Below are 25,760 nucleotides of genomic sequence, written 5' to 3' on the forward strand. Positions count from 1 at the left end.
TGCCTGCCTGCCTCCGCCTCTCTCTCTGCCTGCCTGCCTGCCTCCGCCTCTCTCTCTGCCTGCCTGCCTGCCTCCGCCTCTCTCTCTGCCTGCCTGCCTCCGCCTCTCTCTCTGCCTGCCTGCCTCCTCCTCTCTCTCTGCCTGCCTGCCTCCGCCTCTCTCTCTGCCTGCCTGCCTCCGCCTCTCTCTCTGCCTGCCTGCCTCCGCCTCTCTCTCTGCCTGCCTGCCTCCGTCTCTCTCTCTCTCTGCGTCTCTCTCTCTCTATGCCTGCCTGCGTCTCTCTCTCTCTGCCTGCCTCCGTCTCTCTCTCTCTCTCTGCCTGCCTCCGTCTCTCTCTTTCTCTGCCTGCCTCCGTCTCTTTCTCTGCCTGCCTCCGTCTCTCTCGCTCTCTCTGCCTGCCTCCGTCTCTCTCGCTCTCTCTGCCTGCCTCCGTCTCTCTAGCTCTCTCTGCCTGCCTCCGTCTCTCTCTCTTTCTCTGTCTGCCTCTGTCTCTCTCTTTCTCTCTCTCTCTGCTTTCCTTCTCTTCTCTCTCTCTGCCTGCCTCCGCCTCTCTCTCTCTCTCTCTCTCTGCCTCTCTCTCTCGCTCGCTCTCTCTGCCTGCCTCCGTCTCTCTCGCTCTCTCTGCCTGCCTCCGTCTCTCTCGCTCTCTCTGCCTGCCTCCGTCTCTCTCGCTCTCTCTGCCTGCCTCCGTCTCTCTCGCTCTCTCTGCCTGCCTCCGTCTCTCTCGCTCTCTCTGCCTGCCTCCGTCTCTCTCTCTCTCTCTGCCTGCCTCCGTCTCTCTCTCTCTCTCTCTCTGCCTGCCTCCGTCTCTCTCGCTCTCTCTGCCTGCCTCCGTCTCTCTCTCTCTCTTTCTCTCTCTCTGCCTGCCTCCGTCTCTCTGCCTGCCTCCGTCTCTCTCTCTCTCTGCCTGCCTCCGTCTCTCTCTCTCTCTCTGCCTGCCTCTCTCTCTCTGCCTGCCTCTCTCTCTCTGCCTGCCTCTCTCTCTCTGCCTCCGTCTCTCTCTCTGCCTCCGTCTCTCTCTCTGCCTCCGTCTCTCTCGCTCTCTCTGCCTCCGTCTCTCTCGCTCTCTCTGCCTGCCTCCGTCTCTCTCGCTCTCTCTGCCTGCCTCCGTCTCTCTCGCTCTCTCTGCCTGCCTCCGTCTCTCTCGCTCTCTCTGCCTGCCTCCGTCTCTCTCGCTCTCTCTGCCTGCCTCCGTCTCTCTCGCTCTCTCTGCCTGCCTCCTTCTCTCTCGCTCTCTCTGCCTGCCTCCGTCTCTCTCGCTCTCTCTGCCTGCCTCCGTCTCTCTCGCTCTCTCTGCCTGCCTCCGTCTCTCTCGCTCTCTCTGCCTGCCTCCGTCTCTCTCTCTCTCTCTGCCTGCCTCCGTCTCTCTCTCTCTCTGCCTGCCTCCGTCTCTCTCTCTCTGCCTGCCTCCGTCTCTCTCTCTCTGCCTGCCTCCGTCTCTCTCTCTCTGCCTGCCTCCGTCTCTCTCTCTCTGCCTGCCTCCGTCTCTCTCTCTCTGCCTGCCTCCGTCTCTCTCTCTCTCTCTCTGCCTACCTCCGTCTCTCTCTCTCTCTCTCTCTGCCTGCCTCCGTCTCTCTCTCTCTCTCTCTGCCTGCCTGCCTCCGTCTCTCTCTCTCTCTCTCTCTGCCTGCCTCCGTCTGTCTCTCTCTGCCTGCCTCCGTCTCTCTCTGCCTGCCTCCGTCTCTCTCTCTCTCTGCCTGCCTCCGTCTCTCTCTCTCTCTCTCTCTGCCTGCCTCCGTCTCTCTCCCTCTCTCTCTCTGCCTGCCTCCGTCTCTCTCCCTCTCTCTCTCTGCCTGCCTCCGTCTCTCTCTCTCTGCCTGCCTCCGTCTCTCTCTCTTTCTCTGCCTGCCTCCGTCTCTCTCTCTCTCTCTGCCTGCCTCTCTCTCTCTGCCTCCGTCTCTCTCTCTGCCTCCGTCTCTCTCTCTCTCTCTGCCTGCCTCCGCCTCTCTCTCTGCCTGCCTGCCTCCGCCTCTCTCTCTGCCTGCCTGCCTGCCTCCGCCTCTCTCTCTGCCTGCCTGCCTGCCTCCGCCTCTCTCTCTGCCTGCCTGCCTGCCTCCGCCTCTCTCTCTGCCTGCCTGTCTGCCTCCGCCTCTCTCTCTGCCTGCCTCCGCCTCTCTCTCTGCCTGCCTGCCTGCCTCCGCCTCTCTCTCTCTGCCTGCCTGCCTGCCTCCGCCTCTCTCTCTCTGCCTGCCTGCCTGCCTCCGCCTCTCTCTCTGCCTGCCTGCCTGCCTCCGCCTCTCTCTCTGCCTGCCTGCCTGCCTCCGCCTCTCTCTCTGCCTGCCTGCCTGCCTCCGCCTCTCTCTCTGCCTGCCTGCCTGCCTCCGCCTCTCTCTCTGCCTGCCTGCCTCCGCCTCTCTCTCTGCCTGCCTGCCTGCCTCCGCCTCTCTCTCTGCCTGCCTGCCTGCCTCCGCCTCTCTCTCTGCCTGCCTGCCTCCGCCTCTCTCTCTGCCTGCCTGCCTCCGCCTCTCTCTCTGCCTGTCTCTCTCTCTCTCTGCGTCTCTCTCTCTCTCTGCCTGCCTGCGTCTCTCTCTCTCTGCCTGCCTCCGTCTCTCTCTCTCTCTCTGCCTGCCTCCGTCTCTCTCTTTCTCTGCCTGCCTCCGTCTCTCTCTTTCTCTGCCTGCCTCCGTCTCTCTCGCTCTCTCTGCCTGCCTCCGTCTCTCTCGCTCTCTCTGCCTGCCTCCGTCTCTCTAGCTCTCTCTGCCTGCCTCCGTCTCTCTCTCTCTCTCTCTCTCTGCCTTCCTCCGTCTCTCTCTCTGCCTGCCTCCGCCTCTCTCTCTCTCTCTCTCTCTCTCTGCCTGCCTCCGTCTCTCTCGCTCTCTCTGCCTGCCTCCGTCTCTCTCGCTCTCTCTGCCTGCCTCCGTCTCTCTCGCTCTCTCTGCCTGCCTCCGTCTCTCTCGCTCTCTCTGCCTGCCTCCGTCTCTCTCTCTCTCTCTGCCTGCCTCCGTCTCTCTCGCTCTCTCTGCCTGCCTCCGTCTCTCTCGCTCTCTCTGCCTGCCTCCGTCTCTCTCGCTCTCTCTGCCTGCCTCCGTCTCTCTCGCTCTCTCTGCCTGCCTCGCTCTCTCTGCCTGCCTCTCTCTCTCTGCCTGCCTCTCTCTCTCTGCCTGCCTCTCTCTCTCTGCCTGCCTCTCTCTCTCTGCCTGCCTCTCTCTCTCTGCCTGCCTCTCTCTCTCTGCCTGCCTCTCTCTCTCTGCCTGCCTCTCTCTCTCTGCCTGCCTCTCTCTCTCTGCCTCCGTCTCTCTCTCTGCCTCCGTCTCTCTCTCTGCCTCCGTCTCTCTCTCTGCCTCCGTCTCTCTCTCTGCCTCCGTCTCTCTCTCTGCCTCCGTCTCTCTCTCTGCCTCCGTCTCTCTCTCTGCCTCCGTCTCTCTCTCTGCCTCCGTCTCTCTCGCTCTCTCTGCCTGCCTCCGTCTCTCTCGCTCTCTCTGCCTGCCTCCGTCTCTCTCGCTCTCTCTGCCTGCCTCCGTCTCTCTCGCTCTCTCTGCCTGCCTCCGTCTCTCTCGCTCTCTCTGCCTGCCTCCGTCTCTCTCGCTCTCTCTGCCTGCCTCCGTCTCTCTCTCTCTCTGCCTGCCTCCGTCTCTCTCTCTCTGCCTGCCTCCGTCTCTCTCTCTCTGCCTGCCTCCGTCTCTCTCTCTCTGCCTGCCTCCGTCTCTCTCTCTCTGCCTGCCTCCGTCTCTCTCTCTCTCTCTCTGCCTGCCTCCGTCTCTCTCTCTCTCTCTCTCTCTGCTCCTCCTTCTCTCTCTCTCTCTCTCTCTGCCTGCCTCCGTCTGTCTCTCTCTGCCTGCCTCCGTCTCTCTCTCTCTCTGCCTGCCTCCGTCTCTCTCCCTCTGCCTGCCTCCGTCTCTCTCCCTCTGCCTGCCTCCGTCTCTCTCCCTCTGCCTGCCTCCGTCTCTCTCCCTCTGCCTGCCTCCGTCTCTCTCCCTCTGCCTGCCTCCGTCTCTCTCTCTCTGCCTGCCTCCGTCTCTCTCTCTCTCTCTGCCTGCCTCCGTCTCTCTCTCTCTCTCTGCCTGCCTCCGTCTCTCTCTCTCTCTCTGCCTGCCTCCGTCTCTCTCTCTCTCTCTGCCTGCCTCCGTCTCTCTCTCTCTCTCTGCCTGCCTCCGTCTCTCTCTCTCTCTGCCTGCCTCCGTCTCTCTCTCTCTCTCTGCCTGCCTCCGTCTCTCTCTCTCTCTCTCTCTCTGCCTGCCTCCGTCTCTCTCTCTCTCTCTGCCTGCCTCCGTCTCGCTCTCTCTCTCTCTGCCTCCGTCTCGCTCTCTCTCTCTCTCTCTCTGCCTGCCTCCGTCTCACTCTCTCTCTCTCTCTCTCTCTGCCTGCCTCCGTCTCGCTCTCTCTCTCTCTCTGCCTGCCTCCGTCTCGCTCTCTCTCTCTCTCTGCCTACCTCCGTCTCGCTCTCTCTCTCTCCTCTGCCTGCCTCCGTCTCTCTCTCCGCCTGCCTCCGTCTCCTCTCTCTCTCTCTGCCTGCCTCCGTCTCGCTCTCTCTCTCTCTCTGCCTGCCTCCGTCTCCTCTCTCTCTCTCTCTGCCTGCCTCCGTCTCTCTCTCTCTCTCTGCCTGCCTCCGTCTCTCTCTCTCTCTCTGCCTGCCTCCGTCTCTCTCTCTCTCTCTCTGCCTGCCTCCGTCTCTCTCTCTCTCTCTGCCTGCCTCCGTCTCTCTCTCTCTCTCTGCCTGCCTCCGTCTCTCTCTCTCTCTCTGCCTGCCTCCGTCTCTCTCTCTCTCTCTGCCTGCCTCCGTCTCTCTCTCTCTCTCTGCCTGCCTCCGTCTCTCTCTCTCTCTCTGCCTGCCTCCGTCTCTCTCTCTCTCTCTGCCTGCCTCCGTCTCTCTCTCTCTGCCTGCCTCCGTCTCTCTCTCTCTGCCTGCCTCCGTCTCTCTCTCGCTTTCTGCCTGCCTCCGTCTCTCTCTCGCTTTCTGCCTGCCTCCGTCTCTCTCTCGCTTTCTGCCTGCCTCCGTCTCTCTCTCGCTTTCTGCCTGCCTCCGTCTCTCTCTCGCTTTCTGCCTGCCTCCGTCTCTCTCTCTCTCTCTGCCTGCCTCCGTCTCTCTCTCTCTCTCTGCCTCGCTCTCTGTTGCTGTGTTTGAGTTGGCAGGCCAGGTCACTGGTAACAATGGCACACAGGGTTCTGCCTCAGTATTAATTAGAAAAGGAAGTGAGAGCTTCTGATTTAAAGGCTTAGTTTGTTTTGATATGTGATCTAATATGACTGTGTGTTAGTGGAGCCGTGATGAGGAGGAGGAAGAAACATTCCCCTTGGGGGAAATAAATTATAAGGGTGGGGAGGGACATTCTTACTGTATGGGGTATTATGGAGACAGTGAATATGATAAGTTGAAACACTTATGTCCCAAATGGCACCCTATTCCCTACATAGTGCACTACTTTTTGACCAGGGCCATCGGAGATATATATAATATATATATAGGAGGTTTTATCTACATAGGAAAAAGGAAACATTGAGCCACTTAGGCCTCTAACAGATGCAGTAACCCTGGTTAAAGACACCATGAATAACAAACACAAATCATATTTCCATATGTTTCTCATAAACATGACCTCAAAGTAAACCCAATATAAAAACACCCACAGGAGTATGACTATCATAGCCACAAACCAATAGAAAAAAAGTCACAAACACAAACCTGGGTTAAGCCCCGCTCCACCACAGTACAGTTAGCTACAGGGGCCACAGACCATAATGGTGTTTGTAGATAGCAGCCTCTACATTATGAGAACAACAGTCCCAATCTTTGTGGCTATGTCCCAAATAGCAACCTATTCCCTTTATAGAGCACTACTTTTGATCAGAGCCCTATGGGCCCAGGTCAAACGTAGTGCACTATAAAGGGAATAGGGTGCCATTTGGGACGCATCCTGTGTAACATCAGCCACGGACCACAGCCCTGTCTGTCCACCTGGCCCTACTCTTGGCCTGACTCAGCAGCCTGTTCAGGTCTGCCATCATGGGCTGTTTGTCCCCACTAAACAACTAGTCCACCAGGGAACAATGCTTGGAAGTGAAACTATGCACCTAAGGAAAGTCTTATGAAATCAACAAATCAGAGTGAAAAAGCTCAGAGAAAAACGAATGGCATCATTAAACTCTTATCGACCCAGGATGAGGAGGGCAAGGCAGCAAGGGCCCAGATTGCTAAGTAAGCTTTATGTAACATTACAGACCACAGCCTCTGGAGCCAATAAAGCTATCCAATACACAATGAATAACAACCAAAAATGTTATATTTGACCACTGACTGAGCTCACACATTCTCCTACTGACTGGGCTCACACACATAACACAACCAATGAGGGAGTCAGTGCGCATTAGATCCCTCTAGGTCCCTCCCTCAAAAACAACTTTAATTCAAAATGTAATTTGTTAACCTTAAGCCCTGAGAGAACAAATGATTCCGTCTTTCCAGGAAATGTCTCGAGACTTACCCTCCTGCTGCCCCTAGGGAGTCAGAGGGGGTGACGGAGCCCCAACAATACTCACTCTGAGGGAGGCAAGCTGAGGGTATTAGACACCCATACCACCCCCTCCACACACACCTCTCTCTCTGTACGATCAGCTCTCAGGTTGGGATAATCTGGCAGACAGCAGGAGAATGTGTGTGTGTGTGTGGGGGGGGGGGGGGGGGGGGGGATTGCCAAGGAGAGGATGCCTGTAATGGCACATACTGTCTGGGGCTGCCTGTAAACCTGCCCCAGCCTCTCAGTATTACACAACTAGCCTTTGACTCCCTGTTCCATCTTCTGCCCCCATGGCCCCTAACATCTGGCCCTCGGGCTGAGAAGCTCCAGGTGATCCTGTAGAAGACTCATTCAGCTTCCCAAATGGCACCCTATTCCCTATATAGTCCACTACTTTGACCTGGGCCCATGGGGACATACAGACATCCTGACGACTGCACCATGATCTAGCTGCCCAGACAGTAATGTACTGTAGCATGCAGGTGTACAGGTACGCAGGCTAACAGAGACCCTCACAGCACTGCATGGTAAAACAGAGGAGCTTTTTTCTTTCCTCCAGATCAGATATGAAAACGGTGAAGCAAAGAGTGACTCATTCTGAAAGAGCATTTAAACAAAGACATCAAGTTGACATTCCAGACCTATTCACTGGACCACAAGAGCAGAGGTCCTTCCTGTAATTACTGTACCAGACTGGACCGGTCCTGCTCAGTCTGCCCAGCCAGGGAGCATGGGAGTGGAGTGGTGTTTGGGAAGACAGTCACTAAGGTAACTAGTGGGCTTAACGGGTAATTTTAAAAAGGCAACGGAATGACAGCACCCCCACCCTCTCTCTCGACTGGGAGTATTCGTACAGTAGAGCTAAGGCCCAACCGATCCACAGACCACCCACCTCAAACTCTGATCACAGAGTGTGAAGGAAAGTTCAATACAGTACTAATTAAGCCATGTAACAATGTAGAAGCTAGTATCAAAGGAACATGTCAGCTTAAGAGTTTTGAAAGGGGCTCATGAAAATACCTCAGGCTGGTTCTGGTTGTCACAGTGCAGTTTCACAGTAGGTTGAACATAAATGTAGTAAGAAACAAATATATCTATTGACCCCGTAGGTCTAAGCCCTTAGATCGCAATATCTCGTTAGCTAACATATTGAATTGCTTTAAGATGGTCATGAAATGTATCATTTAGCCATTTGATTTAGAATTGTAGACCTCCTGTAGGTATACTTTTTTAAATTAACAAATTATTTGATGAAACATTGAATTTGGTGGTTACTGCTAAATCCCATAGAAACGTATTGAACAACACATTCATTAATGGCAAAAACAGAAAGTCTAAAAATGAATCATAAGGGACAAGGTTTTGAAGTGTCTCCTATATCTGAAAGATATAAGAACATGTCATTTTTTTAGACCCAGGTTTGGTCAGGTTCTTTTTTGGAACATTTTACCTGGATGCAGTTTTTACAGCCAGGTACTGGGCTACCTTCAGACCACTCCCCTGAAGCTGGAGTGCGTTGAGATTGGTGACATATTAGTTTATAGCTCCAACGGTTCGGTCTGGACAGTCGGTTTTGTGAGAAGACCTCTTCGAAAGGAGGACATCCACGACAGAGAATTCAGAAGACTGCCGTAAAGTTTGTGGATGTCGTAGAGCTAAACAAGCGACACGGTCGTGTATGTGAGAGTGTCCCCTTTGGTGACATATTCGTTTGTAGCTCACATGGTTTGGGTTTTACAGACGATTTCGTGATGATTTTCTTGTTCGGATCCTCTCATGTGTACAATCACAAGCCCTATGTTATGGAATAAACACAAACTTTATATCACCGGAAAGAAGGGATTGAGCTGTAGCCACTACAAGTTGGTAAGTCTCTAGCATAAACACATGGATAGATATTCAATATTAAAAATGACTTCACCATCCTGACTTCAAGATCTTCTGACTTCTAGGGGCTAATATCTTTACGTATATTATTTGTCTAACTAGTAGATTCTATGTCTTTCTTTTGAAGGGGTGGCAGGCAAAAAAAATATTCAGGGGGGGACTAAGATGTTCCAAAAGCAAGGAAACCTGGTGTTTTCTCACTGTAAAAGGCCTGTTCCAAATCCACTCCTGAAAAGGTAATTGTGTGTTAAAGTCATTCTCTCCACGGAGGGAAATGTGTATTTATTATTTTTATTCCTGCAGAAGCGCGGGCATAACCTGGCACAATGACTGCCACAGGGCAGACAAATAAATACCCCGCATGTTGGAGTAACAGGCAGGAAAAGGACTTGACCACGACCACACGGACACACACACACAAGAGAGACCTCAGCAAGGATGAGGTCATTATCAGTGTTTGACCTTTACCCATACAAACACTCAATGGTCTTTAGGAGTAAAGACCCATTAGATGCTCAGAGGATAAAAGAAACAATGCAGGATTTGGGGAGGGAATACAAGGTATTTGGTTAACTGTACTCCACTGCTACTATCGGCCTAGAGACTGAGGTATAGCGCTATACTAAGCTACTAGTACCCCTGTGGGGCTGTAGAGCTGGTTCACACAGCAGGAGCAAGGCTGAGAGAACTGAGGATGCCTGGGAGAGTCGACAGGAGTGAGACAATGACGGGAAAGCTGTGACAGCATCACGGGCCGCGGCCTGGGTGATATATGGCAGCCGCACGGCCAAACTGCCTTCCGCGAGAACAGGAGAAGAGGGGGGAGAGAGAAAAGGAGGGCCGAACAATTGGTTGTATCCCCCCTCCCCGGCTCAGCGAGAGAAAATAACTCCTCCTGAGCTCTCAAGCCATCTTTGACCTCTGCCTCCCATCAAACTAGTGGCCATGTAGTGACCTAATAGTAGCAATTGCAGTAAAATAATTAAAATGCTACTATACCACTAAAGCAGGTTAGTGGGTACATACAGTACAGTGTACTAGCACTACATGCCCTCCCTCGCCAAGATCATCTAAAATCCATTGCTGAATAAGCTCAGTTATTTGTATTCTCTTTTCCATAGACAGCTGGAAATTACCTAGTGTATTTCAAAATGGCTCCCCTTATATGGCAAATCCACTACCGCTGATATGGCAAATCCACTACCGCTGAAATGCAGGGCTTTTGTTATCTGATATTTTTTCAGTAGCATTGTCTCAGCCAAGATCCAGTCTAAACCAGCTCCTGTGTATAGTCTGATCAAATAGAGAAGCAGTAGTGAGGTGGTTTATGAGTAAAGCCCCACACAGGATATGACTGCAGGGTCCCAGACACAGAGGATAAACTCTCCAATATATCCTGTTCAGGACTACTTATGAGTTACAGACCACTGCGACCGTTGCCAGGGAAACTGGCACTACAAAAAAAAAAACGAGGAATGGAGAGAGACAGGAAGAACAAAGGAACATAGTAAGAGGGGAGAGAAGGAGAGAACAAAAGAAAAGGATGGAGACAGAGAGCAAGAGAGAGGTTTGTTCAGAGGTTGATAAGCTTATATTGCGCAGGGTGGCAGGCTGCGTTTTGTCGGTGGTATAGTCTTGACACATTGCAGGAAACGTATATTGTTCTATACAAGCTGTTTCCCCCTAATAATACGGAGAGAGCAGGGCTGGGGCTGAGGAACACAATTATATGAAAGGACAAACAATGTAAAAACGGTGAGAAAGTGGCGATCGAAAAACAAATGAATAAATATCAGGGGGAAAACACAAGAGTCATTAATCCTTCTACAGCCGAGGTCTTTTTGTGGCAGATTCTTGGCTGCTGCCTCTGACTTCAATAGAAGGACTGGTACTCAATGAAGTACCCTAGTCTGTCTAACAGGGGAGGGGTATTCTACTACCTGAGTCCGTCTAACAGGGGAGGGGTATTCTACTACCTGAGTCCGTCTAACAGGGGAGGGGTATTCTACTACCCTAGTCCGTCTAACAGGGGAGGGGTATTCTACTACCCGAGTCCGTCTAACAGGGGAGGGGTATTCTACTACCTGAGTCCGTCTAACAGGGGAGGGGTATTCTACTACCTGAGTCCGTCTAACAGGGGAGGGGTATTCTACTACCTGAGTCCGTCTAACAGGGGAGGGGTATTCTACTACCTGAGTCCGTCTAACAGGGGAGGGGTATTCTACTACCTGAGTCCGTCTAACAGGGGAGGGGTATTCTACTACCTGAGTCCGTCTAACAGGGGAGGGGTATTCTACTACCTGAGTCCGTCTAACAGGGGAGGGGTATTCTACTACCTGAGTCCGTCTAACAGGGGAGGGGTATTCTACTACCCGAGTCCGTCTAACAGGGGAGGGGTATTCTACTACCCGAGTCCGTCTAACAGGGGAGGGGTATTCTACTACCCTAGTCCGTCTAACAGGGGAGGGGTATTCTACTACCCTAGTCCGTCTAACAGGGGAGGGGTATTCTACTACCTGAGTCCGTCTAACAGGGGAGAGGTATTCTACTACCTGAGTCCGTCTAACAGGGGAGGGGTATTCTACTACCTGAGTCCATCTAACAGGGGAGGGGTATTCTACTACCTGAGTCCGTCTAACAGGGGAGGGGTATTCTACTACCTGAGTCCGTCTAACAGGGGAGGGGTATTCTACTACCTGAGTCCGTCTAACAGGGGAGGGGTATTCTACTACCCTAGTCCGTCTAACAGGGGAGGGGTATTCTACTACCTGAGTCCGTCTAACAGGGGAGGGGTATTCTACTACCTGAGTCCATCTAACAGGGGAGGGGTATTCTACTACCTGAGTCCGTCTAACAGGGGAGGGGTATTCTACTACCCTAGTCCGTCTAACAGGGGAGGGGTATTCTACTACCTGAGTCCGTCTAACAGGGGAGAGGTATTCTACTACCTGAGTCCGTCTAACAGGGGAGGGGTATTCTACTACCTGAGTCCATCTAACAGGGGAGGGGTATTCTACTACCCGAGTCCGTCTAACAGGGGAGGGGTATTCTACTACCCGAGTCCGTCTAACAGGGGAGGGGTATTCTACTACCCGAGTCCGTCTAACAGGGGAGGGGTATTCTACTACCCGAGTCCGTCTAACAGGGGAGGGGTATTCTACTACCCGAGTCCGTCTAACAGGGGAGGGGTATTCTACTACCCGAGTCCGTCTAACAGGGGAGGGGTATTCTACTACCCGAGTCCGTCTAACAGGGGAGGGGTATTCTACTACCCCTGAGTCCGTCTAACAGGGGAGGGGTATTCTACTACCTGAGTCCGTCTAACAGGGGAGGGGTATTCTACTACCTGAGTCCGTCTAACAGGGGAGGGGTATTCTACTACCTGAATCCGTCTAACAGGGGAGGGGTATTCTACTACCTGAGTCCGTCTAACAGGGGAGGGGTATTCTACTACCTGAGTCCGTCTAACAGGGGAGGGGTATTCTACTACCTGAGTCTGTCTAACAGGGGAGGGGTATTCTACTACCCTAGTCCGTCTAACAGGGGAGGGGTATTCTATTACCTGAGTCCGTCTAACAGGGGAGGGGTATTCTACTACCTGAGTCCATCTAACAGGGGAGGGGTATTCTACTACCTGAGTCCGTCTAACAGGGGAGAGGTATTCTACTACCCTAGTCTAATAGGGGAGGGGCATTCGACTACCCTAGTCTAATAGGTGAGGGGTATTGTACTACCCTGGTATAGCAATCTATTACTTATCTGATTAAACTGACAAACAAACATAGCGCAAAGGACAACAAGTAAACCCAAGATGAGTAAATCACAGTCAGACATTTTTCCCCCTTTAAAAATAAATGAAATTGATGCTTAGCGAAGGGTAATTGAATATGCAAAAAAATACAGCCTGGTTCCACGGTTAAATAAGGACCTGTGATAGTGAGCGCTCCCCTCCACTTCCTGGCTATAATGACTTATCCAGGAACTCACTACCATTAGCCTGATACAGACTGTGTCAATTATGCCATCCCTATTTAATCTGAGTGTGCTGGTAGGCCCATGTGGGCATGGGGGAATTCATAAATGTTGTTTGTGGAGGAGTAGCTGAGGTTTGTGTGAAACTGTATGTGAGTTTGTGGTGTATTACAGTGCACATCTGTGTGTAGGCTATCTATTCAGCTTATCCTAATTACTTGTTAACTGACAGTTGTTAAGGGAACGCTAAGTGGACCATGGGAACCAATTGGACAAACAGACAGTTTTAAACAGTTGAGCAGGAAAGGGTGTGAGACGTTATCAAAGCATATCGCCTCTCCCTCTCTCACCCCAGCCCATCCCCTGTGGCTGTCAGAACACTCACCCTATACAGATAGGGTAAAAGCTATACTGAACAAAAATATAAACACAACATGTAACAATTTCTAAGATTTTGCTGAGTTACAGTTCATAAAAGGAAACAAGTAAATTGAGAAATTCATCAGGCCCTAATCAATGGATTTCACATGACTGGGCAGGGGCGTAGCCATGGGTGGGCCTGGGAGAGCATAGGCCCACCAACTTGGGAGCCAGGCCAATCAGAATTAGTTTTTCGCCCACAAAAGGGCTTTATTATTAATATGTAACATCAGCACTTTACACAACCAGACTGTCTTCAACAAAGCAGCTTCACAGTGACCGAGTCTGCCGTAACACACACATACACTCTCAGTCCCGTAGAACAAGCTCTGTACAGAGCGGGGGTTCCAACAAAGCAGCTGTACAGTGACTGAGTCTGCCATCCTCCACTGGAGCCCAGCTAGGAGAGCCGTTCCAGCCCTGAGTGCCAGGCAAACCCCACTCCGGCCCCATACAGGCCGGGGCAGAGGCCTCCCCACTGGGGGAAAATACCAACGTCTCGGAGGTCTGAAAGAAGTGCTGGTGGGGGGTCTAGGACTGAACATACACTACTATCTGGGACTGGGCTGTCAGTACGGGGGTTAGAGAGGGGAAATACAGTACAGAGTAGTTACTGTACAGCTCAGGCAAAACAAAGGGGCAGAAGTTAGACAATAAGATATTCACTATTGATTATATTGGGTGGATGTCACCAGATGATTATAGAAGATGTACACACACACACACACACACACACACACACACACACACACACACACACACACACACACACACACACACACACACACACACACACACACACACACACACACACACACACACACGTCAGCCCTGTCCGGATCTGGTTGCCATCTCTCCCACCACAGAGAGAAAGGCACTGTTTGATCCCAGACAGAAATGTAAACAAACTGTGACTCAAACACACAGACTCAAAAGGAGCAGAAACCAAAACATCTAATCATCAGGCAACACACAATTGTTGGGTGGGCTGGGTGGGTGGAGGGGGATGAGGGGAGTTGGGGAGTGATATCACAGAAGCAGGAAATCCTATTTACACAACCTTATTCTCCTCTGCCTAGCGTGGGCTATATCATCTTAAAACACCTCTCCTGGTATGTGTGTGTGTGTGTGTGTTTTACAAGGTCTAATGCATGTGAGATGAAAGGGAGCCCAGAGTGTAACCTGACTACGATAACACAAAGGGTCGAACAAGGGCGTGTGTGTGTGTGCATATTATGTCAGACCAGACATCAGAAAGCTGAGAGCGTGCAGGCAGGCAGACACCTGGGTCTGCTCCAATAGGAAGCATCTGGGAGGGGATACTGACCAAGACGTGTGCTTTCTCGCTCTCCCTCTTTTCTCTCTCCTTCCCTGTCTCTCCCTTTCTTTTCTCTCTCTTGGCTCCATCTTTTCTCTTTCTGCACTTCTAAATAATCCTGCTATTGTCTAGCAGCAATCAAGCTGCATCATCACAAATGTACACACACGCACACAAACAACAGGCCAAACATGTGCGTATTCACACACAATCACAATGTCCGACTTGGATAGCTGCCTCTGATTATTATTCTATCATCTACGTTGTAATGAATGTTCCATATGGCTCAGGACACAAACAAGAACAGCTAGTGAGGCTGATGCAGCTCACAACATCCTGGCAACAACCTCATCTCACATTCCACTGGTTCCACCATGATATTAGTGAAGGGCCATGCTATATTTTTACACCTGTGTTTAAAAAGGGATTTAAACCTAAGGGAATGAGGGAAAACTATTGAATATGTGGCATACTTATGCATGTGTGCCCAACTCACCCTCCTCTTAAGGCGGTCTCTCTCTTTCAGTGTGAGTGTGTCAGCTTTAGCGATGACAGGGACGATGTTGACCTTGCTGTGAATGGCCTTCATAAACTCCACATCCAGAGGCTTCAGACTGGACAGATCCAGAGACAGGTAGAAATATAATACAGATAAATAATAGTAGATAGAAAAGAATAAGTGATTATGTTACCACTAGCCAGTCTAAATAGTGGTGTGAAGTAGAAGTGTGTGTTACCCGTGTCCAAAAGGAGAGATGAAGTGTGTGTGTGTGTGTGTGTGTGTTACCCGTGTCCAAAAGGAGAGATGAAGTAGAAGTGTGTGTTACCCGTGTCCAAAAGGAGAGATGAAGTAGAAGTAGAAGTATGTGTGTGTGTGTGTGTGTGTGTGTGTGTGTGTGTGTGTGTGTGTGTGTGTGTGTGTTACCCGTGTCCAAAAGGAGAGATGAAGTAGAAGCAGTGTGTGTGTGTGTGTGTGTGTGTGTGTGTGTGTGTGTTACCCGTGTCCAAAAGGAGAGATGAAGTAGAAGCAGCAGTGGACTCGGTTGTCTACGATGTGTCTGCGGTTCAGGCCACTCTCGTCATGAAGGTAACGCTCAAACTGGTTATCAATGTACTGGATGATGGTCTTAAAGCTGAGGACACACACACAACACACATCAAACACAAACCAACCAGAGACATTGTGTGAACTTGAAGACCACCTCCAGAAATAGATTGTGGGTCTTTGTAGCCTTGGCAGTATATACACTGTATATACTTACGAAGTGGGTGCAACTCAAAAGCCTAAGCTTTTTCTCCTCAACTTTCGTTCTTCATCTGCACTGATATTAAAACCAGGGATAACAGATAGCAACATGGAGGAAAGGAGACCAGAAAGAGATGCAGCCTATCTCTGCCATCTGACCTGCTTTCTCTGATTACTTCCTGCAGGGCCACTAGGCGTGGTCACATGGTATTTAGCTACAGCTTCCCCCCCAAACAGAAGTAGCATCAACATAAAGTCTGCTTCCCAAATGGCACCCTATTCCCTGTATAGTGCACTACTCTGGACAAAAGTAGTGCACTATATAGGGAATAGGGTGCCATTTGGGATGCAGATGCAGATTACCTCTGACCTAAATTCACGTCACCCAGTTGGACCCAGGCAGTGTTGTGGTTCATTCCGTATCAACTCCAGACAACTCAAGCCACTACAGTGAATAAATGCCGTGTCCAATTCAACTGAGAGGAATTGAAATTAAATTGAAATGATCCCAACTCTGGATCTTAGCATATCCTGATTACCTGCTACTGTTGCCCCTTTGTTGTCACTGACGCCACTGAGCTTCTAACCTGCTCTATTGCACTCAACCCTTAGATCACTGCCAGTGGTAACAACCCTGGTTTCTACTTCTATCTTCTTCATCTTTAACTCGGCATTGTTAGTAAAGGACCCGGAAGTAAGCATTTCTCTGTTAGTCTACACCTGTTGTTTACTAAGCATGTGACCATTTTTTGTTGTTTATTTGATTTCTATGTCGACTCAACCACAGGCATGTCAGGACAATCAACAGGAAATGGAGCTGGGAGGAGAGAGGTGGAGGGAGAGAGGGAGGGAGAGAGCCCACACAGCAGCTGAGGGGGCAAGGGAACAGGAAGAATCACTGTTCCTGCTATCATCAACTATTGTACACACTCATACACACAGACATAGCTACACTCATACACACAGACATAGCTACACTCATACACAGACATTAATTTTCTGCCATTAAAATCCTTGGGACACTCACTACAGAGTTACACTGCCTCTGGAAGCAACGTCAGCACAAGCCTAAGATCACCACGCAAAATGCCAAGTGTCGGTCCAAAGTAGTGCACTATATAGGGAATAGAGTGCCATATTACCTCTGACTTATATTCACCCAGTGCTAGAGGCGTCATTACAGACCATGGTTCGATTCCAGGCTGTAACACAACCGGCCGTGATTGGGAGGCCCATAGGGCAGCGCACAATTGGCCCAAGGTCGTTAGGGTTTGGCCGGGGTAGGCTGCCATTGTAAATAAGAAGTTGTTCTTAACTGACTTGCCTAGTTAAATAAAAAAATCACATCCCCCAGTTGGACCCAGGCATTGTTGGGGTTCATTCCATATCAACTCCAGACGAATCAAGCCACTACGGTGAGAAAATGCCTTGTCAACTGAGAGGAATTTAAATTAAATTGAAATGGAATGATGCCAATATTTTTTTATAATATAATCTTTGAGAACTAACAACCACCAAAATAAAAGCTACAGTCAGGGTGAATTTAAAATTAGAACAATTTAGTTGTATTGATTTAGTTATTACGTTTGAGCAAAAGAACAAAATGTATGGAATCGCAGGAAATTAGAAACATTTTCCATCAGGTCCATGGCAAATGTGTAGAATTGCAGGAAATTAGCTGCTCTAAAATGTTCACTTAAAGGCCCAATGCAGAAGTTTTTCTCTCAATATCAAATAATTTCTGGGTAACAATAAAGCACCTTACTTAAATTGTTTTCAACAAAAAACAAAAATTGTTTCTTAGGAAGAGCAATTTCTCAAGCAGGAATTTTCCTATGACTGTCTGGGAACGGTCTGAGTTGGGAGGAGAAAACTGAAAACTAGCTGTTAATGGTAGAATTTTTTTTATTTTTTTTCACACTCTCTTTCTTATTGGTCTATTAACTAATTTAACACCTGGTGATGTCACCAGGCAGGCCAAAACTCCATCCAGCTCTAATTTCAGGCAGTCTTTTCAAACAGCTTACACTAAAAGGGTATTATCATAATGTTTACAATTTCACAGTATCCTTCCAACCTCATAGTGTGGAAAGGTATATAAAACATAGGAAATCACGTTTTTGACTGCACTGGGCCTTTAAATTCAGCAGCGCTGACACGCCGTCCGTACCCAGTCACGCCCACCACCTAAGCGCCTTTTTGATCCAGAAAAACCCCCTGCACACAAACAGACAAAGGGGAGGAGGCTAAGGAAATGGTGAAAGGGTGAATGAAAGATTGGGGAGGCGAGGTAGGAAAGAGAGGGTGGGGGAGGGAGGTGAGAGGAAATTTGAGAGAGGGAGTAAAAGAGGATGGGAGTACAGGAGGGCAAACAAGTGGAGAGGGACTCAGAACAGGAAACAGAACAAAATATGAGAAAACTCCTCTGTGAGAGAGATCTATGTGTAGCTCTCACCAGCCATACACACCCACCTAGACACCCCCCCGCACCCACCCACACCCACCAGTCCTGGCTGTTGATGGCATCTCCGTATCCTGGGGTGTCGACCACAGTAAGGCGGAGCTTCACTCCCCTCTCCTCAATCTCCACCGTACTGGCTTCTATCTGCACCGTCCGCTCGATCTTCTCTACAGAGGGAGAGATTACATAAATAATATTTTGTTTAACACACCAGGTTAAGCTGAGAGGTATCCCGGGGGACACGGCCTAATGATAAGTACACTACCATTCAAAAGTTTGGCCTCACTTCAGAAATGTCCTTGTTTTCCATGAAAACATACATGAAATTAGTTGCAAAATGAATAGGAAATATAGTCAAGACGTTGGACAAGGTTATAAATAATGATTTTTAATTGAAATAATAATTTTGTCCTTCAAACTTTGCTTTGGTCAAAGAATCCTCCATTTGCAGCAATTACAGCCTTTTGGCATTCTATTTGTCAATTTGTTGAGGTAATCTGAAGAGATTTCACCCCATGTTTCACCCCAAAATAGAGTGATAGCCTTCCTTCTTCAAGATCCCTTTTACCCTGTACAAATCTCCCACTTTACCACCACCAAAGAACCCCCAGACCATCACATTGCCTCCACCATGCTTGACGGATAGCGTCAAGCACTCCTCCAGCATCTTTTAATTTTTTCTGCTTATCACAAATGTTCTTCTTTGTGATCCGAACACCTCAAACTTAGATTTGTCTGTCCATAACACTTTTTTGCCCAATCTTCCTCTGTCCAGTGTCTATGTTCTTTTGCCCATCTTAATCTTTTCTTTTTATTGGCCAGTCTGAGATATGGGTTTTTCTTTGCAACTCTGCCTAGAAGGCCAGCATCCCGGAGTCGCCTCTTCACTGTTGATGTTGAGACTGGTGTTTTGCGGGTACTATTTCATGAAGCTGCTAGCTGAGGACTTGTGAGGTGTCTGTTTCTCAAACTAGACACTAATGTACTTGTCCGTCCTCTTGCTCAGTTGTGCACCGGGGCCTCCCTCTCCTCTTTCTATTCTGGTTAGAGCCAGTTTGCGCTGCTCTATGAAGGGAGTACAGAGCGTTGTACGAGATCTTCAATTTCTTTGCAATTTCTTGCATGGAATAGCCTTAATTTCTCAGAACAAGAATAGACTGACAAGTTTCAGAAGAAAGGTCTTTGTTTCTGGCCATTTTGAGCCTGTAATCGAACCCACTCATTCTGATGCTTCAGATAGTCAACTAGTCTAAAGAAGGCCAGTTTTATTGCTTCTTTAAATCAGAACAACAGTTTTCAGCTGTGCTAACATAATTGCAAAAGGGTTTTCTAATGAGCCTTTTATAATGATAAACTTGGATTAGCTAACACAACGTGCCATTGGAACACAGGAGTGATGGTTGCTGATAATGGGCCTCTGTACGCCTATACTAGATATTCTATTAAAAAAATGAATCAGCCATTTCCAGCTACAATAGTCATTTACAACATTAACAATGTCTACACTGTTTTTCTGATCAATTTTAGGTTATTTTAATGGACATTTTTTTTTGCTTTTCTTTCAAAAACAAGGATATTTCTAAGTGACCCCAAACTTTTGAACGATAGTATAGTTTCATTAGTTTTCACATCAAAGCTTCCTTGTGACTCTAAAGCCTGCCTAAGCCAAGCCTCTGGACAAAATATCCAAGTTGAAAACAAACCCAGGCAGCCCCTAACCCCTTCTGCAGATCTTAAGGCACTGGACAGGTGCCTTAAGCACCCTTACGGAAAAAACACATGAATTTCACATGAACATGTAAAGTGTTCCAAAAACACGTTTTCATGTGCTCACAAATGATCTTATGTGACAACATGTAAAGCAACATGTGATAACATGAAACTACATGTGAAAACATGTGAAGTGTTCCAAAAACACATTTTCAAATCATGTGTTATTTTGTAAGATCATTACTGCAAAAGCCAACACCATATTGCTTACACCTATCCGATCCCTTCAGAACTACAAACACAAAAGCGGTAGGAGCTGGAGGTTGTTTTTCAGACTGGCCAATAATCTAAGTCATGAGGAGGGGATGGGCCTTTGAAAGACTAATACAAACGATCACTCTTAACATTCCACTCCAGGCAATACTATACTGGAGACAGCAGAACAGACATTTCTCCATTATTAGTGAGTGAGTGTGAGAGTGTGTGTGTACCTGCAGCCCCAGGGATGTATCGCTCTGGGTAGAGGTCTGTCAAAAACAGGCTGTTGATCAGCGTAGACTTGCCTAAACCAGACTCTCCTGCAAAAATACGGACCGGCGTGATCATTCTAGGATCTATACATCTACAAGGTTGCGTCCCAAATGGCACCCTATTCCCTATATTGTGTACTACTTTTGACCAGGGCTCTGGTCAAAAGTAGTGCACTATATAGGGAATAGGGAGCCATTTGGGAAACAGCCCTCAACTAGACAACAGCATTCTGGCACAAAATAACTAATGTGTAGTTGAGTTTCTCTTGAATTGACATAGTTGGTGAATAGGTCATACTCACCAACGACCATGAGGGTGAACTCAAATCCCTTCTTCACTGACTTCCTGTGCACCTGGTTGGGCAGGTTGGCAAAACCCACATATCCTGCCGCCTCAGGGAACTGACAAACACATGGTTATAACGGTAATGCACTATAACTCACTAGGATTTGCATTGGAAGGGTCTTGAATTGTTTCTCTTCCCTCCCCCTCTGTGCGGATACTGTTTATTGTCCATCCTGTTGCCTAGTCACTTTTTCCCTACCTGTATGTACAAATCTACCTCAATTACCTTGTACCCCTGCACATCAACTCGGTACTGGTACCTATGTGTATATAGCCAAGTTATCATTACACATTGTGTATTTATTCCTTGTGTTATAATTATTTTTCTCTCTGCATTGTTGGGAAAGGCCCATAATTAAGCATTTCACTGTTAGTTTACACATGTTTTTTATGAAGCATGAGACAATATATCGCTCTCCTCCCTGACATTCTTCATCTCCAGCCTTCAGGAGATGTGTGTGAGAGATGGCTGGTGTAAATTGAGATTAAATCAAATCAAATATATGTATATAGCCCTTCTTACATCAGCTGATATCTCAAAGTGCTGTACAGAAACCCAGCCTAAAACCCCAAACAGCAAGCAATGCAGGTGTAGAAGCATTAAATGGAGGAGATAATCCCAAAAGCAATTAAGCTGCCGATGAAACAGCGGTGTTTATACAGGATGTCCTCTCTGAGTGCCTGGGTTAGGGCGTGTGCATACTAAAGAAGTAGGGGTACACTCACCTTCCCTTTCTCTGCAGACTGAGACATGGTCACTGCTGCTGGTCGCCTGAACCTGCAACCAGAAAAATAAATATCATATAAGTCACTCAACACTAACATTAGCCTGGGTGCAAGTCTGTTTCTGCTTTAGTAAACTTGTTTTTGTTGTTGGCAAGGTAACAATGTAGCGTTGTTTAAGCGGAAGCAGACTGGCACCCAGGCTCTCTCGCCATCTCTGCTTGAGACAACAACTGTATAAATCACTCACCACCAGACCTACACTCAACTCTTACTATAGTATTACCTTTAACATGTAGTAGTCACTCTCACCGACATTCTGAATAATGACAGCATCCACACTAGGGCACTCTAAGCTCACATCTAGTCCCTCACGGAAATCCCCATTAACTGTATCACAGTCAACTGATAGAGCAGAAACAGGGCGGACAACAAGTTGGTTCCCAGACCTCCACTAAGAACCATGTATGTTTAGTTAGGCTCCCGCTGCTTTACTCTATGGCACTACTCGGATGACAGAGAAATGACCCTGAATGATAAATGATCACATAATTGCCACCAACCTGTGCCCTGCGCTGTGTAAAAACATCCCTCCATTTGATCATAACACACTAGGCACTGACTGACAGGTTGTGTGTGATAAAGCGAAAGAGGGAGAGATGGCAAGCACAGCCAGACTACTGAACCCTGTTATGTAACTTTATTTGAAAAACACAAGAAAAGAAATGTAACAAATATTTGAGGAGTGTGTGCCATATGACACGTTAATATTGTCTGGAATCCATTAAAGAGTGATGAAAATGTATCTATTGCAGTATTGTGTTCGAGACCACCTAAAGCGAGACCAATTCAAGACCAGAGCAAGACCGAGACCATAAAAATGCGAGTCCAATTCAAGACCATGTATTTCTGTGTTCATATTTTAGAACATATGGATTCTTTAGACATTCAAAATAGTGAAAAAATGCATGTTGAGGGAAAATAGAGACACTCAAAATTATTACTAACCCAAACACAGTGGGAAACAATGGGCCTTCTATGCCTTCAGAGAAGGGCTAGGGATTTATAAAATAATGAAAATAATAAGAATAATTATATTACTTTTTTCAATGATGTTCTGATTTAATCGCTTCAGTTTTTGTTAGAAAGGAAAGGGTTAACACTGAAGAGAAAAAAAATATCCAATCAGGATTTTTCTTTGCTGGTCTCTGGAGAAATAATTGTAGCTCGCTAAGTCAGCCATTGGATAGGCCATCAGAAAGGCATCTGACATTCAACTGTATTAGGGCAGAATTTGAGTGACAGTGGATTGAACCAATCACATTGACTTAATGGGTGGGACTGTTTTTACAAAAACTTATGGAAACGTCTGCCTTCTTGAAGGCCAACAGGTCACTGTGCAATAACGAGCCGTAGTTTTCCCACGGTCTAGCTAGCTAGCTTTTGTTGTCGGCTAGTTTGCAGCGGCTGCAGCAGGTGTTATCAAAGAGGATGTTTTATTTATTTTTTCACCTTTATTTAACCAGGTAGGCTAGTTGAGAACAAGTTCTCATTTGCAACTGCGACCTGGCCAAGATAAAGCAAAGCAGTTCGACACATACAACAACACAGAGTTACACATGGAGTAAACAAACATACAATCAATAATACAGTAGAAAAATATATATACAGCATGTGAAAATGAGGTAGGATAAGAGAGTTAAGGCAATAAATAGGCTATGGTGGCAAATGAATTACAATATAGCAATTAAACACTGGAATGGTAGAATGTGCAGAAGATTAATGTGCAAGTTGAGATACTGGGGTGCAAAGGAGCAAGATAAATAAATAAATACAGTATGGGGATGAGGTAGATTAGATGGGCTATTTACAGATGAGCTATGTACAGGTGCAGTGACCTGTGAGCTTCTCTGACAGCTGGTGCTTATGTTATTGTCAATTTGTTAGCTTCTCCCTTTTCAATAATAACTTTCAACAAGAAGTTCATTTTTAAATGATTATCATCTGGTGAGTGGAACTGTGTTTAATATTGCACTATGCATGCTGTTAGCCATCTCTTTGAAAATAACTTGTGTGAAACATCGTTGCATTTGAAGTGGAACTGACAGCATTTTAGCTAAATGAAATCGTATTACAATCTGTTCATATACACCCCCAGAAAGAACATGACACTTAAAAAATATACAGTGGGGAGAACAAGTATTTGATACACTGCCGATTTTGCAGGTTTTCCTACTTACAAAGCATGTAGAGGTCTGTAATTTTTTTTATCATAGGTACACTTCAACTGTGAGAGACAGAATCAAAAATCCTGAAAATCACATTGTATGATTTTTAAGTAATTAATTTGCCTTTTATTGCATGACAAAAGTATTCGATACATCAGAAAAGCAGAACTTAATATTTGGTACAGAAACCTTTGTTTGCAATTACAGAGATCATACGTTTCCTGTAGTTCTTGACCAGGTTTGCACACACTGCAGCAGGGATTTTGGCCCACTCCTCCATACAGACCTTCTCCAGATCCTTCAGGTTTCGGGGCTGTCGCTGGGCAATACGGACTTTCAGCTCCCTCCAAAGATTTTCTATTGGGTTCAGGTCTGGAGACTGGCTAGGCCACTCCAGGACCTTGAGATGCTTCTTACGGAGCCACTCCTTAGTTGCCCTGGCTGTGTGTTTCGGGTCGTTGTCATGCTGGAAGACCCAGTCACGACCCATCTTCAATGCTCTTACTGAGGGAAGGAGGTTGTTGGCCAGGATCTCGCGATACATGGCCCCATCCATCCTCCCCTCAATACGGTGCAGTCGTCCTGTCCCCTTTGCAGATAAGCATCCCCAAAGAATGAAGTTTCCACCTCCATGCTTCACGGTTGGGATGGTGTTCTTGGGGTTGTACTCATCCTTCTTCTTCCTCCAAACACGGCGAGTGGAGTTTAGACCAAAAAGCTCTATTTTTGTCTCATCAGACCACATGACCTTCTCCCATTCCTCCTCTGGATCATCCAGATGGTCATTGGCAAACTTCAGACGGGCCTGGACATGCGCTGGCTTGAGCAGGGGGACCTTGCGTGCGCTGCAGGATTTTAATCCATGACGGCGTAGTGTGTTACTAATGGTTTTCTTTGAGACTGTGGTCCCAGCTCTCTTCAGGTCATTGACCAGGTCCTGCCGTGTAGTTCTGGGCTGATCCCTCACCTTCCTCATGATCATTGATGCCCCACGAGGTGAGATCTTGCATGGAGCCCCAGACCGAGGGTGATTGACCGTCATCTTCAACTTCTTCCATTTTCTAATAATTGCGCCAACAGTTGTTGCCTTCTCACCAAGCTGCTTGCCTATTGTCCTGTAGCCCATCCCAGCCTTGTGCAGGTCTACAATTTTAGCCCTGATGTCCTTACACAGCTCTCTGGTCTTGGCCATTGTGGAGAGGTTGGAGTCTGTTTGATTGAGTGTGTGGACAGTTGTCTTTTATACAGGTAACGAGTTCAAACAGGTGCAGTTAATACAGGTAATGAGTGGAGAACAGGAGGGCTTCTTAAAGAAACAGGTCTATGAGAGCCGGAATTCTTACTGGTTGGTAGGTAATCAAATACTTATGTCATGCAATAAAATGCAAATTAATTACTTAAAAATCATACAATGTGATTTTCTGGATTTTTGTTTTTGAGATTCCGTCTCTCACAGTTGAAGTGTACCTATGATAAAAATTACAGACCTCTACATGCTTTGTAAGTAGGAAAACCTGCAAAATCGGCAGTGTGTCAAATACTTGTTCTCCCCACTGTATATATACATCCAGTCAGTGCTACAATAGGCCTTTATACAAACAAGCCATTTGCCACATGGGCCTGCCATCATTCACTTTTAACCTTACTGTGTGTTTACAACAGCGCAACTTTAGATCATTAGAACACATTTATTTGCCAAAATTCAAAAAAATACACCTGAATGTATTTCTGTAAATATGTAAACACATCTATTCTGTAAATATGTAAACACCATGGGAGTCCTCTTACATTTGGGAACTTTACAGTCCTATTTATCAAACAACCATGAAAAAGTAGGCTCTCTCTCCCTCAGTTATGCACATCAACAAGATCAACAACTAATGCTAGCCAGAGCAAGATGAGCTAAAATCTAACGAAGGGACATTAGATAAACGCTCTCAAACATTTTCAGCTAGTTGGCTGTCAAAATTGCACTGATAAACGATGGGCAATAGTAGCCTCCTCATCCTTCTGCAGCTTGCCTGCCAATGCATGCTTGTCCCATCCAAGCACCCAAGCTAACTGGCAAAGTTGGCTAGCTTGCAACTTCCAGACACAAATGAGAAAACACCTCACTCTGACCATTTGTGCAATGGGAAGTAATAGTTGTACATTTCGTTTAGGAAATGCTTAATGGTTGTGTTTTTGTATTCTTATGATGGGGACCTACTGGCTTATTATGTCAGAGTTTATGGACTGCTTATCCTTTAACATCATGCTGTGTGTGACTGCTGTCTTTCCATCGGCCCTATGCAGTGGAGAAGTGGTACCTGGAGAAGTGGGTATACTATAATTTTGCCAAAAAGTTCCCAAACTCACCATCCAGCAAAGGAAAGGCACCCTGTGTGAAAAATCCTATGTTTTTTTACGAGTTTTCCTATACATATTTCAGATTTTCACTCTCAAAATCGTGATGGTCTAAGTCCAC

General features: G+C 47.7%; 1 protein-coding gene across 3 annotated transcripts in view; it reads right to left on the minus strand.

The window, feature by feature from the left end:
- The window catches only part of LOC139545222 (septin-2), an 86,824-nt gene that overhangs the window by 55,534 nt on the left and 5,530 nt on the right, over positions 1 to 25,760 (minus strand). Inside the window, exons 2-7 of one of the 3 annotated variants that reach the window (XM_071352750.1) lie at positions 21,069 to 21,120; positions 20,299 to 20,398; positions 19,958 to 20,044; positions 17,800 to 17,923; positions 15,048 to 15,182; positions 14,546 to 14,663 (exon numbers count right to left, since the gene is read on the minus strand). In XM_071352750.1, the coding sequence (XP_071208851.1) occupies positions 14,546 to 14,663; positions 15,048 to 15,182; positions 17,800 to 17,923; positions 19,958 to 20,044; positions 20,299 to 20,398; positions 21,069 to 21,095 (591 nt within the window). In that variant the 5' untranslated portion in view covers positions 21,096 to 21,120. Of the gene's footprint in view, positions 1 to 14,545; positions 14,664 to 14,786; positions 14,808 to 14,836; positions 14,861 to 15,047; positions 15,183 to 17,799; positions 17,924 to 19,957; positions 20,045 to 20,298; positions 20,399 to 21,068; positions 21,121 to 25,760 lie in introns of those variants that run through there. The other 2 variants (XM_071352752.1, XM_071352751.1) reach the window with 2 other exon arrangements.

The sequence above is a fragment of the Salvelinus alpinus genome, chromosome 19, assembly GCF_045679555.1.
Source record: "Salvelinus alpinus chromosome 19, SLU_Salpinus.1, whole genome shotgun sequence".
NCBI lineage: Eukaryota > Metazoa > Chordata > Actinopteri > Salmoniformes > Salmonidae > Salvelinus > Salvelinus alpinus.